Source organism: Planococcus citri, chromosome 4 (genome assembly GCF_950023065.1).
Source record: "Planococcus citri chromosome 4, ihPlaCitr1.1, whole genome shotgun sequence".
Classification (NCBI taxonomy): Eukaryota; Metazoa; Arthropoda; class Insecta; order Hemiptera; family Pseudococcidae; genus Planococcus; species Planococcus citri.
The window spans coordinates 40571993-40589171 of record NC_088680.1 but is presented as its reverse complement, the minus strand read 5'-3'; the positions used below and the strand labels follow the sequence as shown (position 1 = coordinate 40589171).

Sequence of the window (17179 nt, the reverse complement as noted above, 5' to 3'; positions counted from 1 at the left end):
CAATTCTTACTATAAATTTTAGTGATTTTTGCTACACACTTTCAGAGAAATTACCTACTATGTTTAAAAGGAAAAATTGAAAATGACAATAATTTATAGTAAAAATCGTTAGAATTTTCAGAGTAAGTACATCCAAAATCTCATGATTTAGGCTACAGTGAAAATTCCAAAAGAAATTTCTATCAGTGTAGGTTAGGGGTAAGGGCACCTTTTTCGATTTCCCATTGTCGACTTCTAAAGAAGAAGAAAATGCAGATGAACGAGGAGCAAAACGTTAAAGAATATGTAGACGAGAAGATGAATGAGTTTTCTATCGCAAACATGATTTGTACAGGCGCAAACCGAACTGTTCCGAAGTCGCATCCGAAGAAACAAGTTCATCTTCATAACAACAAAACGTTCAAAACTTGAAACTTTGATTTACCTAGTTTTTTTTGCTCAATCCTTTGGAGGATGTCCAGGTTTTTATGTGTAAGAGAAACAATTCGCTTTGAAAAGTGTAATAGGGCCGCGGTACCTTGATCAATTGACCAAATCACAAAAAAGTTGAGCTTCCAAAGAAAAATCATTTTGGAAAATGAAAGTTTTGAAAAAGCTCAAATCCTTCATTACTTACTAACAAAACAAATGAATATAAATTGGAAATTTTTTCAATTTTTTTCAAAAATGATTCAACACGAGAGCAAAAAAAAACAATAGTTAAAAGCACTTTTTGAAAATAGTTTTAAAAAATTAATAGGAAAAAAACGTAATAACGATAGTAAAAAAGTCAACTGGTAGTTCTTAAGATAAGCAAAAATAGAAACGTGTTGAAAGAAATTCCTTTGACCGCCGAAATATGACACAAAATTTTGCGAAATTGTGAGCTTTATAGTGGAGATGACTAAAAATACATGAAAACATTCTTGCTTGAAACACGAGATGTACTCGTAGCATAGAACTTACTTTCGCAATACGATTTTTTTTCTGATTAATTTTTTAATAATATTTTCAAAAAGTGCTTTCAACTATTGTTTTTTTGCTCTCGCGTTGTTGACTCAATTTTGAAAAAAGATTTCCAATTTAAATTCATTTGTTTTGTTGGAAATGAAGGATTTGAGGTTTTTCAAAAATTTCGTTTTTCAAAATGATTTTTCTTGGAAAGCTCAACTTTTTCGTGATTTGGTAAATTGGGAAGGCCGGAAGGGTACCGCATTCCCCTCTCAAAGCAATTTATTTCTCCAACATGGGAACCTGGAGCACCTCCAAAAGGATACCTAATATACAAAAGTGATTATGTGAGACATTTCGGTGACACGGTAGAGATCGAAGAGGCGAAAGAACATCCTGCGGCGTTTCAACCGAGTCCGTTTAGAAGCACTGGCACTGCCTTCGAATACCCACCATGGCCACCATATCGGCTTTTGAAGAAGAAATGACTCCTGGTGAACAAGAAGCAAAACGCCGAAGAATAGACGAAAAGATGGGGGAGTTCTGTAGGAAACATAATTTATGCAGGCGCAAAGTTTCATTGACACAGAAAACCACTCTCATATTCTAAATAAATGTAAAAAAATTCAATCAGTCAATTATTAAAAAAATGTTTCAAATCACTGTAGCTCCTTCAACATTAAAGATCGGAAAAGACTTCATCAGACCAAAATTCATCTAGAAGTAAGTAAATGTAATTCCACAGCTTGATTGTCAAATTTGATTAATTTTTGTGAAATTTGATTTTCTAAAATTTTCACATTATTTTGATGAGATTGAAAAAGTTTAATACTGTAGCCCTTTCAATATTGAAGATAGGCACAAAACTTCATAAGACAAAAATTCATCTGGAAGTGAATTGATGTGATTCACTGATTCCATAGACTGATTTTTAAATTTAGTCACTCATTTGATAGGTGAAGTTTTTAAATCTCCACATTTGGTAACACTGCTTGCGACAACTAGGCCCACTTCAGACAAAAGCAGCTGTCCTCCAAGAACTGAAACATGCTTTGTAAGTAAATCAAAAACTTCAGAAATATGGGCTCTATAAAAAACTAATGGAGATCAATGATCATTCAGCTAATGCTCAGATCAATGATGAAACTTTGGAATTTCGTCGTCAACTAAGATAAATTATTATTTCATTTTCAGTTATACTAGGTAGGTCTAGGTACTACATATGAATTTAAAGTTATGCATAGACCACAGAACAATAATTTATTTTAACTGCTCAGAATCATTATGTAATGGAGAACATCACCAATTCTCAAAACGGTTCAATTTTAGGCCCCAAAAAAACTTCAAAACTGAGAAAAAAATTCCCATATCTTCAGATTCTTTTGATCTCATTAATTATACTCTCAGTAGTACTAAATATTCAAACTCGACTGAGCAATTACACAGTCGATAAAAAGCACACCGCATGTAGCCAATGAAGCAAGCCATAAAATTACACCAAAGTGAAACGTTCATTTTGTTAAATAGGCCCCAGAGATGGAACAGTCAATATTTCGCCAAGAAGAAAATCGTAGGCGTTATTTACAAGGCGAAAAACGCCTTAAAGCAGCGCAGCTTCGACGTCCATTCAACCAAGTTTTCCTTTTGGAAAAATATTCTGTTACATTTTAAAAAGAGACGCCGAAAAACGTTTGACGAATTTTAATAGTGTCATTTAAACGATACGTATCTTTCTTTCTTTCTTTCTTCTTTTAAACACCTCTTCCCTCGATGACAATTTTTACTCCGTTTGGTCATAAAGAGAACGTCATTTTATTTATTTTTTTCGCTTCCATTTCGAAACGATATCAAAGCTAAAGACACAATATTGCTCAGTACTCACCAACGGGTCGACTTTGAGTCTTCGTACATGTGGCACGCTTCTTTTAGACCGTGCATGGGGTAAAGCACGGTGTATGAAATGGAATTCGTTCGATGAACCCAATACCTGCGGAAAAAATACAAAAGTAAACACGTTAATCTTTATAGCCATAGAGTCGGCGGTTGGTGCGTCCTGCGTGGCTGCGATGGCGACGCCTCAGCCGCCTTGTCTCATATTGAAAAATTCATGACGTAAATACGCCGCGTCAGTAGCGCTGACATCAGCAACCTTCTGCCTATCGTTATTTAATATTCAGTAATTTATCACACGAATAAAGCCGCCTCAAGCCTTTACAAAAGAGCGATTTTATATCGTTTCACAGCAGCTATTCACCCATCAATATTATATGCTCTTTTTTTTTATCGCACTATTTTTTTGCACCCCTTTAGAGACTTCATAATATACCATCCGTGTACCTTTTTAATATTTTAATTTCGTTGGCGAAAAAAAAACCCCGATCATAGAGTTGGGAACTTTCAGGGCATGTGAAAGTTCCGCATATGTTAGCAAACTATGTAGTAAACAAACATCGTCAACTTTTTACTCCTAAAAGAAATATTTACACTGGTTACTTTATTGTTTGATGCTGCCTGGCAGCAGAGATCATGTACACTGAAAACCTGGTCGCTATTTTACACCCCCATTCTTTCGCCAACCTTTTCAACTTGCAGGTTCGATTTTCATTGCTCAGCATTTTGAAAACTTTACGAGCTTTTTCAGCGCGCTGATTCTTAATCTATACATTATCGAAATACGTGACGTAATTTCCAACCCACTACTTGGTATTTACTTATCCATCTTGAGAAATATTTCCCATATTTCCCACTCTCACATATTTATTCGTTAATTAAAACGTCGAGTATTTGGCAAAGACGACGAGCAAATTTAATTAGCCGTTCGGAAAATATAATAATTGAGTTATTTGCCATAGGAGCAATCAAGCGCCATATTCAATGAAAATTCCTCTCAGTTTATTATCGCTTCGAGAATCGCATCCAGACGCGATAAATATTCCAGCATCTCGTCTAGAATAAGCGAAACATACAATTTCTCATCTTCTTCAAGCGATAAGCTAAGTGAAGGCGAGTTTAATTTCTAATTAGCGAAAATTCTCTTCAATTTTTTTTTTACCATGTTCTACCTTACTACTTTAGAGTTTGAAACTTAAGATTTTCACTATCAACTTGTATTGAAACTACATACCAGAAAACCCTCTTTTTTGATTGCATTTCCCCGGAAATGTACCTACACGGAAGGTATTTTACACTCATCTTTCTACTTATACAGCAGATGAGCATTCGCGAATATGTTGCTATGAGATTTTTTATTGTAACGATACCGTTCGACAACAATACGCCAAGTTTACGTATCACGTTCGAATAATAATAAAAATATCTTCGCTTATAAATAGGTAAACAAAAGTTAGCTTTGCTTATTTTACGCGTTCGTGTGGTTTTATCGATACCATTAAGATAAGATTTTTATACCATCTTCGATACAAATATCGAATAAAATATTTGCCACGTTGTTCGATATGAGTTACATTCCGACTTGGCGAAAATGTAATAAAAATTTTACGCGGAACTTGCGTGCGGATTTTCGTCTTGCTTTTTTTGAAGGTTTAAGTATTAAAAAATTTAACGAGAATAAAATTGCGTTCGGTTGATAACCAAATGTATTTTTGATGCGTAATTTATGAGCTTACTTATAGGTTGGATTCCAATGATTACGAGTTATGTAGGCGTTTGAATTTTTGGCGCCGTTTGTACGAAAAAAGGGATTTCAAAAAGTATTAGCTTTATAAAATAAAAACACCGTTTTATGTAATTTCGATATAAAGTGTAAAAACGATTTAATTAAAATTATTTTCGACTGAAAAATGAGCAACGAAAAAGATTTGTTGAATTCGTCCCCAGCGTTGCATTCTAGAACGACAGACGATGAATTGATCCAGATTTTAAAGCTGTAAGTTTATCTTTCTTAAAGTAGATCGGAAATAATTAAGTACGTGTATTATATGAAAAAAAAAGTCAGCGAATTTTGACCAAATTCAGCAGAAACCTACATTTTGAGCTGAAAGTGCCTCAAAATTTTTTTTAGCTTTGATGGTGCCTCTGGATGGGAGATTTGGGCACTAAAAGAGGAGGCATTTTCGAAAAAATCGTAGTTTTATCGCTCTCATCGCTACACAATCTGTTCCGGGGAAAATGGCCTAGTTTCAAATGAAAAAGTATCAAATCGCTCATTCGACAAGTTTTAAAATTTTTTTCGTGGCTAATATTTCACATTGGTTATGCCAAAATATTGAAAGATATCCCACCTGAAATTAAAAAAACATTTTGGAACGCAGTGCTGCCAATGTTTTGATAATTTTTTGTCAATTTCAAAAAATTGAAAAAATTTCATTTCATTTTTTTTTGAAATAATTGTTAAAAATGATCAAAAAATTAGCACCACTGCGTTCCAAAATATTTCCCAAGTTTCGGAAATGAAATCTTTCAATATTTTGCCATAATTAATGCGAAATATTAGTCACGAAAAAACTGTCAAAACAGAACTTATCACAAAATAAGTGATTTGCAAAATGTTTTACCACGCTGTAGAACCCTAAAAAAAGGTCTTGGATTTTGACAGTAATAGCGTATAGATCAACGCAGAACCTCATTAATTTAAAACTGAGCCATTTTCCCCAAAACAGGTTGGGTAGTGACAGAATAAAAAAAAACCAAGATTTTTTCGAAAATGTCCCCCTTTAAGGCTCTGCTGAATTTGGTCAAAATCCAGGGACTTTTTCTCACCATCCATCCTAATGCTTAGGTATCGTAAGTGTCACATTACTGCATCTACATATGTTTGGCAATACATACGTGCAAATGGCAGAAAACGACTTGACTGGCACTGGTGAAAAGGATGTTATATGCGACAAATTTCAGTTTAAAGACCATGAAGGAAGGTAAAGAAAATGAATCTAAGACTATTCTACAATCTTGGAAAATGAAACTTGCCTAAAAAAAGAGAAAAGTGGCTTCTTCATTCATCCCAACCAAGATTTATTGGAACATCGCCGGATGGTTATAACTTATAACTGTAGCGAAAGGCATTGTGAAAATTTAATGTCAACAGTTATCAGCTAATGTTACAAGTCAAGACATTAAATTCTGAAACCCACATTCATTTTCAGGTAACAGTTCGAATCGTCGACAATGAAGAATATTAAAATTCATTGCTCGTTGAATATGTTTCCTAATTTCGTGCTTATTATATAATTATAATTATAAATTGCATTCAAGAAAAAATTATAAAAACGTAATCGTGTATTATTCCTAATCTCACGATTATCGCTATGTATCATCTCGTTCATTTAACTGTGGGCAAATGACGGCCAATTCGAAGGCTCTTTCGAAAAATAATTAAACTGAAACAAAGTACTAAGCCGCGACCACTATACCCCGTGAGGCACACATGAGGTCTTGATACGCTGATAATACGCTGATGTACTTTACGCCTGAAATACGCCAAAATAACCATGGTAAAATTGTAGTATAATTGTCGTAAATATGAAAATTCTGCATACGCTCAAAATACTGCAATATTACATTGGTATCTTTAGCGTAAATTTGCAGTTGTTACCATCAACGATGCATTCACCAACGTATATTCAGAGTACAAAAGCGAAATTTACGGGCAATAATACGCAGGTAAATTTGACGTAAATTTACTGCAAATTTACCTGCGTATTATTGCCCGTAAATTTCGCTTTTGTACTCTGAATATACGTTGGTAAATGCATCGTTGATGGTACCAACTGCAAATTTACGCTAAAGATACCACTGTAATATTGCAGTATTTTGAGCGTATGCAGAATTTTCATATTTACGACAATTATACTACAATTTTACCATGGTTATTTTGGCGTATTTCAGGCGTAAAGTACGTCAGCGTAATATCAGCGTATCAAGGCCTCACGGGACTAGATTCGAGGTCAGTTGGAGGTGAAGGTTATCAGTACTGTATCATGTCTGGACATCATCTAGGGCACAGCTGAAGTCCTCACAAAAATAAAAATGTAAAAAAATGAATCTAAGGCAATTCTACTTACAACTGGAAAGTGAAACTGGCCTAAAAATCAAAAAAAGTAGCTTCTTCATTCATCCAAACCATGGATTCATCGGAGCATCACCGGATGCTATAATTGGAGCGAAAGGTATTGTGAAAGGTTGTGACTAATTTTTGCCTCGAAAGTGTACCCGGAGGGAAATATAAATGAGCTCTTAATGAGAGGGAATTTTTGGAAAAAAAACATGATTTTTTCGCTCTAACCACATAGCCTATGCAAATCGCTTAATTTTGGATACCTGTAGTTACAAATCTCTAAAATATTTTTTTCTCAAATATAGTGTGTTCATCATGCCGAAACATTGAAAGATATGTTATAATTTCCAAGATGGTGGGGGGGGGGTTACTTCGCAACGTAGTAGTACCAATTGTTTGGTTACTATTACCAATTCCAAAAATTGAGAACTTTGGGTAAAAAAATTTTTCTGAGTTTTTGAAGTTGATAAGTTGCCAAAAAATTGGTACCACTGCGTATTCCAAAATATTCCTCCAATTTCATGATATCTTTCAATGTTTTGATACAATTTCCGCGCAATATGCGAGAAGAAAATATTTTCAAAACTCAATTTTTCCATAAATTAGCGATTTGCATTTCTTCCAAAAGAGGTATTGGGGCAGAGCCAAACAACCTTGATTTATTCAAAAATGCCTCTTCTTTAAGAACCCATATTTTTCTAAAAGTTCTACTGTTTCTAATATCATGACAGATATTTTAAAAAGGAACTTGAAAAAAATGGATGCAGTTTCAATATTTAGAATTCTTGTATTCAATATGTATTCTCCATGCATTGAGTTTATAGAACTTCAATTTGCTCACGAATTCTGAGAGCAAGTCGAGACCGCCGAATTCCAATTAAAATGGTGCAAGGAACAGTCCCATCTAACTCAACCCGAATTGGAAGAAAGCAAAGGAAGTGAACGAAACCATGATGTCAGAAAAGGTAAAAGATTGGTTCACCGTAGAGCACAATTTCCAAAATCCAGCTGAATAAAATGAACACGAAATATTTCAAGTGATTTTTGAGTAGGGTAAAGTTTAACAAAATATCGGTAGTTTTTTCAAAAAGTTTGCTTATCTTAACATTATCAGTATACATATGAATGAGCTAAACACATACCCATGACATAAAACTTTCCTCGAAGGGGACGGCGGTGTTAATAAAATTGCATAGCTAGTTTGCCGTAAATACGCTGCCTCGCCTTTCCGTGTTGATGCCATTCTAAAAACGGATCATTTCAAGTTCTTTAATCTTGCTCAGTATTTTTCTGAGGAACTTTTAGCTCGAAATGAAGGTCTACGAGGCGATCGGACACCAAATGAGTCACCAATGAAAACGCTCGATTTTAATGTTGTGATTTCATGTGTGTTAATACTTATCTATTATTTTGGTGTTTTTACCAGGTTGTAAGATTACCTGTCAGTGATGGGAGACTATTTGGATCAGGGATATTTATTCAAACGGCTCCCCAGTCATTCGAACCCAAGCAACTTCCCACCGAAGCAGATCACCCCTCGCAGCGAATCGCTGATTCTAGCGTATTCACACACGAGAATATGATCCAAGGAAACGTTACCCATGGTAAAAAGATAAAAAGTTAACGGTTAAGCTGGCAACAGACTCTGGAAGAAATAACTATTTTGTGGACCGTGTCTATCAATCAAGGAGCAGACTTCACCAATATCACTTCCAAATCAAGGGAGTAATCTGACCAAATTTTATTAAGATGGTCCTTCAAAAAAAATAAAATAAACTATAAGTAGGATGGCTGAAACATTTCCAATTCTCTGCTTCAACATCATCAAAAAAGTAGAACCAGCACTTTTAGAGTTCTTGAAATTAGGTAATGTTCAAATGTCCTTTCAATTTTATGCGATACACATTTCTATTGCTGCAACTCCTTTTGATCTTTCAGTCACTTTAACAAAAATCTTGAAAATTTAATGTTATTTATGTACTAATAAATTACTAATGAATACGGTTGACAACATAATCAAAATGCGTCAGAAAGGAAAGACCACGAAAAGAATGCAGTGACATTTCGGAATGCCACTTCATATTACAAATTCATCGATAACTCCATTAAATGAGCTTGGCTTTAGAGAAAAATATGCTCGATGATATCGGAAATTTTTCGATCGAAGTTCAAAATTTCCTAAATAATGCTGTTTCACCAGTCTTATTTTGGAACGTCCCACGTAAATAAGTCTTTTGGAGTGAACTCATCAGAAAAATGATGAAAACCTTTCAAAGTCGGATGATCAGTCAAGATCGTTGTAGATATGTCTCTTTCGAAACATCGCAGGTGAATTGAATCTTTTCACTTGAAAAAAGGCTTTCAAGTCAGATGATCATTTTGATCACTTTTTCGAGTCTCGTTACAATAATAAATAACTTTTCGAATCTGTAAGAAATCACCGTCTTTCCAGCAATTTTTCAACTGATCCAAAAGTGACACGATTTCACCAGACGATAGCAGTACAGGCAGTACATTACTGTTTCACCAATTCTCTGGTAACAGTTTTACCTCTTTTGAATCGGGTAAATTTTACTGCGGTTCTCAATGAAAAACCACTGAGTATATTACGTATTAGGTACAATAGAGAATTTTCAATGAGGATGAGGAGGTTAGTTGGTCAAGGTAGATATCAATTTTTTCACTGATCAGGGGATCTCAATCAATTTTGAACCATCTTCGTACTTTTCTTTGTCCGTGAACGGTCCATTGGCACAGATAGAATTACAAACCCATCAAATAAATCTAGAATTTAATTTTACGTAGAGGATAGAGCAAATTGCTCTATAATGCCTTCGCAGGCTGAGCACGGGGGCTCTACAACACCCGTTGAGGGTGGAGCAAATTGCTCTAATGCCTTCGCAGGCAGAGCACGAGGGCTCTTTAACACCCGTCGAGGGTGGAGCAAACTGCTCTAATGCCTTCGCAGGCTGAGCACGAGGGCTCTTTAACACCTGTAGATGTTATGTATAACTCCAGCAGCTGTATTAAGAGTTGGTGAAACAAAAAAAAAAAAATAAAGAAATAAATGAATAAATAAAATAAGGACTCGCTCAAAAAACATTTTTTGATTTCAAAATAATCATCATCAATTTTTCAAGTCCAAGAAAAATTTCAAACAAAAAAATGGGTAATTTTTAAATTGAATAAGAATGAAGTAAAATTGAAATTTAAAAGAATAAGAATTCATGGTACGAAGGCATAGTATTACAATACTCAATCAAATAATGTATATTGAATTTTAAAAAATTTCAAAAAAAGTTGTAAAATTTACACGTTTTTAGCAGAAGGTAAAAATTTTTTATTTTTTGTCCCATCAATAAATCGTCGATTCATCATTATTTTGAACTGTTTGCGCAGATAATTGATTCGAAAAATCACCGAGAAACTTTTTTCGAAAATATTTTCCTCTCCCAGGGATGCGATGATACCCGATATATCATGATATTTATCGATACGTATCGGATCAGTATTGTATCGATACGTATCGATACAAACTTGATACTGAGCTTTTGAATTTTTTTGGTTTTTGGCTTTTTTTTATCTGTGAAAGTTTTGGCATTTCAGCCAACTTTTTAAGCTAAAATAAACAAACAAAAGTATCATGATATTTATCGATACGTATCATGATATTTTCAGAAGTATCGATACCGTATCGATACGGTATCATCGCATCCCTGTCCTCTCCGCTCCATACACAACACCGTCAGTTTTCATTTGCTTAGCACTTTTCTATAAACCAGCATCACGAAACACGAATCCACCCAGAGTTAGAGCAGCTCGACCGATACAAATTCTACACTAACACTAACGACCTTTGCAACTTCATTTGACACTTATGTTGCAGGAAGAAAATTACTAGGTAATAACACCTGTCAACGAAACTACCGTAATTTTCAACTAGTCCAGAACGAAAATAAGTAATGAAAGAGTAGGAAAAAAAACACATCCAAAAACAATTTATCAATTCTCCATCATTTGCACGCTTAATGGGTGAAAAGGTAGACATCTTTGGGGTATGAAAAAATAAATAATCAGCTCGAGTTTTTTCCCCTTTCGGTATATTTTACTTTTCCTGACGAGTCTGCAGTCTCTTTGTATAACGGTTGAATTTGAAACGCTTAATTTTATTAGTCTGCAAAACGAACATCGTACCTATTTTAACATGAACGATGAAGATGTACAATTTGAGATTTATTTCTACATCAAATTGATGGATGATTTATTTACAGTGTTGTTTACTTTTATCATTTTCACGATTATATGTAGTAGTGTGTGTACTTTGGTATACACATGCATAGACTACGACTACGAGCACAAACACTCGAGGAAGCGAAAAAAATTTTCGCTTTTTATTTACCTAGGTACTCTGTTTGTATGTGTAGCACCTATTTTCTTTGCTTTCCACGCTAATGGAAGGTATTAAAGATACTCTATATCATTCTGTGTTCCATGATAACGGAACATTTATAGATTGTTCAACCAATGGTGCAGATACACAACAGACATACACGTATTTCTTATACCTATACGATCGACAATAGTTTATCGTACGTTTCAGCGAATTCGACGACTATTTTCGTGTCAGTGTTTCCAATATCCGCTGAATTATTCAACCGATTCGATAATGTATCTCATCGTTTTGTTTTCACGTACCTATTGGTACAGAATTCGAGTGCTTTTGACATGAAATAGCGATTCGAAATTATCGTTCGAGTGTAATCTTTCGCCAATTTGTCAAACTTTCTTATTACGTTACCGGTAGGTACCGGGACATAAGTATCGTGAAAGTGATAAGGTACCTAAAGGTGGGACAGGGATTACCCGTGAACAAAAAAAAACTACGTCATGAAAAATAAAATATCCGAAAGGATTTACTCGGCTGTGAAATTTTCATGTTCCGATTGACAATGTCGTACAATTGAACAAAGAAGCTGAATTTGTCGATGATTTCTACTCGAATAGTTATTCCATATCGAGCACCTCGATGATTTTTTCCCCATTTCTCATTACTTTATTTCGATTGGTCTTCAAAATTATTTAAAAAACACGTATAAAAATCATGAATAATTCGTATCGATCGAGCTGTCTAGCGTCATAATTTTATCTACTTAACCGTGATACTTACATAAAAATGTAATATTAGCCGAGCAATAAAATTTTTGAAACTTAACGCCAGCAGATCATGTAACTTTATATCATTACACAAACCACTCGACGTATAGATAATTGATAATTAAACCAGCCTATCCAAACAAAAAGCTAACATCAAATCAATTAAATTTCATGTACCTAATTTATTCGAGATAAAAATTTATCAAAACCAATACAGCTGGTAATTTTTTCTGCATTGTTAGCATAACTCGACGGCACTGTTTACTCAATCCTACATACATCTAGTGTTTTTAATAAAGCCGAAAAACTCGTGCACGAGAAAACTGCTCTTGAAAAAAAAAAAAAAAATTAAAAAATCGAATGAATAATTCATGAAACACACAACATTGTTGTCAACACGAGCAGGAGCAGGTGAATTTTGTTTGATTAATTTGCTAGCTATCGCATATGTTTGAAATGTAATATACGACGATACAATGAAAAATTTAAGAAAAAAATTCCCCTGAAATTTTTTGCCAAAAGTGTTTTAACGTTACGTTGCAAAGAGTAGGTAACATTATATTCGTGAACTCGGACGAAAAAATTGTTCTGCAAAAAGTTTATAAACGATTTTTTTTCAACATCGTGCTCCGTTAATTCTGCATATCGTTGTAAAGTTTTCCTCCTATCCTATTTTTTTTTGCCAAGCTATGCATGTACTTGGCAACTTAGAATGTTGAAAACTTGCAAGTGACATCAATTTAAAACAATTTAAACGATGGAATTTATTTTCTTTGTAATGAGATACCCACCTGAAGAAAAAGTTTTGCTTAAAAATTGAGTTGTTGAAGCGAAACTGAGATAATAATACGGGTCTCAGTTCATAAAAATGTACTTAGAGAATTTTTTTCTTGTTTCCAACACGAGCTACTAACTCGGTAATTTTCGCTTTTATTTTACTCCATTCTTTTCTTTTATTCAAAAACGTAAATTTACCTTTATCGTAAAATAACGAGACGAGGATAAAAGTGAAAACTTTCAGTTTCAAATAATTAATCAAACGAGCAAAAGTTCATTTTCGAAAACACGTTGAGAAATTTTTCTTTCGTCGGGCTAAAAGGGTTGGTAAAATACCATTGGGTATAGGATTTTTCAAAAATTGGGCGGAGGAGAGGGGAGGGGATTCATCCCATAAAGTTTCGAAATTGCAAAAACAAAACCTGAAAAAAGTTATCAAAGTGGTTTTTTTTCGCTGCTAAAATCCAAAATATTGAACCGTTCACGAGCAAGTAAAGTACAGTGAAAAAATTGACAGTATCGACTCACGATCAGACCTACCAGTACATTACACAAAAGGTGTGAGATTGAACAGATATAAAAAAAATGCAGCCATAGAAATGGAAGATTCTCTACTCAAGCAAAAAAAAGTGATCATTGAAATAGGAAAATCTGGTCATGAAATCGGCCAATTGGGCTAGTACATAGATGGTTTGAAATAATGTAGAAATGCAAGAGAAAAACCAAAATTATTCAATTCAAAATTCAAAAAACAACAACTCGCATTGAGAAATAGTTCACGAAGCCAGATATTGTTTATTCAAAATAAGTAAATTGGAATTAATGGCATTCGATATATTACAAGTATAGTAAGATGGAAACCAAAAAGATTTCATACCTAAATTTACCATAACCATCATCTTCAAAAATCCCACACACTCGTTGGAATTCCCAAGCTTATTTTTTCTATCTAAAACTAATTTCGTCTCAAATATTGTTGCCACTCAAATATTCAAGTTCCATAAAGGCCTAGAATTACTTTATAGATTTCAAGTAGGCAAGGTATACCTCTTTAGACTACAGTCTGCACAAATACGTGCAGCTTACACAGCTTTAGAAATGTAGTTTCCATATATCTAGATATTTTCTAAAAAAAAAAATATGTTATTTCTTCTTAAAAACGCTCCACCGCGTTCAAGGTGAACAAAAAATAAGGAAAAAATTACTTTCTTCGAATGCGTAGGTTTCCCCGAGCAACCCGAAGTTATCGTGCGAGAAAAACACGTGTTTTTCCTGCTTTTATTTTCTTTTTGGTTGAAATTTACATAAAGCTGGAGGATACCTATACGTAGACCTACGTTATACGGTCTAGGTAACGCTAATTCGTGATCATTAAAAAATATTATATCGTGTGGTTAATACTCGTGTCGTACGAGTATTTTTGCTAGCAGCGCGAAAATTACTGCCATGCCTGTATTCTGAGCCGGCGTTAGCGCATAAATCACCAGAATAAAGATTAAAGAAAACATTTTCGAGGTTCGGAGTTTGATTTATTTTCCACCATCATATTCTCGTCACGTAGAAAATTAATCTTTAACGTGAAAGTAAATCCTTCGACGTTGAATCGGATAAATTCAATTAAAAATTTCGCCAAAACACGCCATCGTTTTAATTCATCAGCCTTCGGGATCGGAATATTTTATTGAAAATCGAGATCCGAGGATAACATTTGACATAGAACATGATATTCCATGTAATGGTAGAAGAAATGAGCTATCAGAGTTTTCCTATCGCCTCGCCTTTTCCTTCTATTCTCAAATGAGCAGATATGTTTCCAGAAATTAATTACCTAGTTTCAGAATCTGCATGGTTTCAACACAAAAATTATTCAGCAAAAAAAAAAGGTGACAAGAATTTGAACATTTTGAATTTTGAATTATTACAAAAATATCAAAGTGAAAGACCATTTTTTGGAGTATTTTTGCAAAAATGAAAAAACTGAATATGAAAATTTGCAATTTTAGCAGACGATTATTTTCATTTCAAATTGACATTTATAAGCATTGATTTTTTTTTTGTTGGTAAACTGAACGTTCGTTATTTATTTCAAATGTTTTCTGACGCTAATATGAAATAAAAAATATTGACATTTTCATTTTAAAAAATTCAACCCTAAAGTATAGACCCATCAATCTTTCTGCTACACCATTACTATTACTCTTGCAACCATAGAGCACATTTCCATTCAAAACCTTGTTGATTTTAAATCACGTCTGCGAAAACATCTCCGAATTCGTTTCTCGTTAGAAAAACAATGAAACACAGAAAAAAAATCTAATTCATTATCGCAGTCGTGTTCACTGTTCATCCTTTGTCTCATTGCGAAACTTACAACTTTCCACATTTACACGATACAAGTGAGCTTGACAAGGGTGACGCTGACGTTTGAATTTCTTCAATTTAAACTCACTGTGTGCGACTGCGACTCGACTCGAAGCAGCCTTCACATAACGAGCAAAGTTGAAATCTGCGTTTCTAACTGTTTCGAAAATAGACCAGGCGAAAGGAATATTTCTGGTACCTTTGAGACTGTAGGCAACGAGAACTGCAACGTGATATATGAGATAAGATGTGACCGAGGAGACGTACCTACTAGCTTTTATAATGATACGAAATAATTCAAGGTTTACACCTGCTTTTTGTCATAGATACACGACGGTAGCGATATTTATATGTTGCTTTTTGCCATAATGACGTCAGCATGTTTAACCGATGATTAGTAGCGAAATTTTACCTAAGCCTTACGACGCCTTTGGCTTTCCAAAGGTATACTCTCGCGAGCTAGAGAAAATTTGCACATGTTTTTAGAGTCGCAGCGAAAACCGACGCGATAATTGGTACTTGTAGCGGAAAACCTCGCAATAATGGCGAAAGAAAATTAAACAAGTCGACGCGTACGTATTCCCATTTGTTAAGTAAATTTACCTTTTCACACGGGTAGCTAGGATAGACTACCTAAACCTACTGAGCACGTTCAACTGTACAGTACAGATAGATACGTAGGAGTGCACAATAAACAGACGACGTGTAGTCGTATAATTTCCAATAAAAATATCGATAAAGTCGCCTGTCTCGAATCAATGGCTTTCTACACTGGATGATTCGTATGGATGGTTGTTGGCAGGGTTTCAGTTTACGAGAAGAAAGCTCTATTGTCCAGTAAAGGGCGAAATAAATTTGCCAAAAAGTCGACTTGAGATCAAGTTACCATTAATAAATTTTTAAAATTAAGATATTCGAGTTGTTGTTCCTAGAGATGATACTCCAGAGGTGGTCTTCTAATAAGAAGAAGAAACATGTCTCATTAGAGTTAATTTTTAATGATTTTTCAATATAAAATTAAATAATGAAGCTGGTCGAAAACTCAACAACGTGATACACGTTTTTTAAACGTCAATCCCCTTTCATGCTAAAGATAGGCAACTAGTTTGGCACCAATTAACATATTCGTAAGATTTTAAGAAATCGTAACGAGAGAAGGTGTATGAGTATGCAGAATTCGGAACCGTATGAAGCTCAACATAGTGGAGCTATTGAACGATTTTTCCGAACTCTGCAAGAAAAGATGAGAGCATTATTAATTGATGCAAATTTACCGAAAAAACTAGATAAACTCGAGTAATAATTGGCTAAGGATAGATGGATTGGGAATAATAGCCCAATTTCTCGGCCTCCTCGCTCGCCAGACCTCAGTCCGTTTGATTTTTCTATTTGGTCGCGAATGAAGCATTTGGTTTATAGAGAAATACCTGAAAATGTGGAACACTTGAGAACAAGAATTCAAGATAAGGCGCAGCGCGGCGGATGTAATTCGAAACAAACCTGAGGTACTGAGGCAAACAATTGCAGCTGTGGGAACAAGAGCCAAGCTATGTTACGAAAATTCAGAGATTTAGAAAACAATGAATTAGCTTCATTAAAAATCTGCTGTAAAATGTAGACAACAAATAAAAATAATAAAATTGTCAAAGAATGACATTGCTTCAAAGTTGAAAAAAGTGAAAAAATCAGAACTGCTACAAATGACATTAATTTTTTAAGTGTCCCAACGCCTTCAATTTTGAGTTTAGGCCAATGATTAATATAACTCAACTTGTAGAACTTTGAATTTTCTACAAAAAAGAACATTATTACATTTTGCCTAGGTTCAAAATTGAAGGCGCTAGAGCACTTTAAAAATTTCAAGTAATCACAGCTCCTTCAATTCTCAAGATGAGCAAAAATCGAAAATAACCTGTTTTACACTCTTTGAAGAGTTCTACAATA

The 17179-nt window shown here is 34.4% G+C and overlaps 1 protein-coding gene across 1 annotated transcript in view; it reads right to left on the bottom strand.

Moving 5' to 3' along the window:
• The window catches only part of amon (amontillado), a 152431-nt gene that overhangs the window by 109616 nt on the left and 25636 nt on the right, over positions 1–17179 (bottom strand). The window contains exon 2 of the mRNA XM_065362714.1: positions 2813–2917. Coding sequence (XP_065218786.1) covers positions 2813–2917 — 105 coding nt within the window. The remainder of the gene's footprint in view (positions 1–2812; positions 2918–17179) is intronic.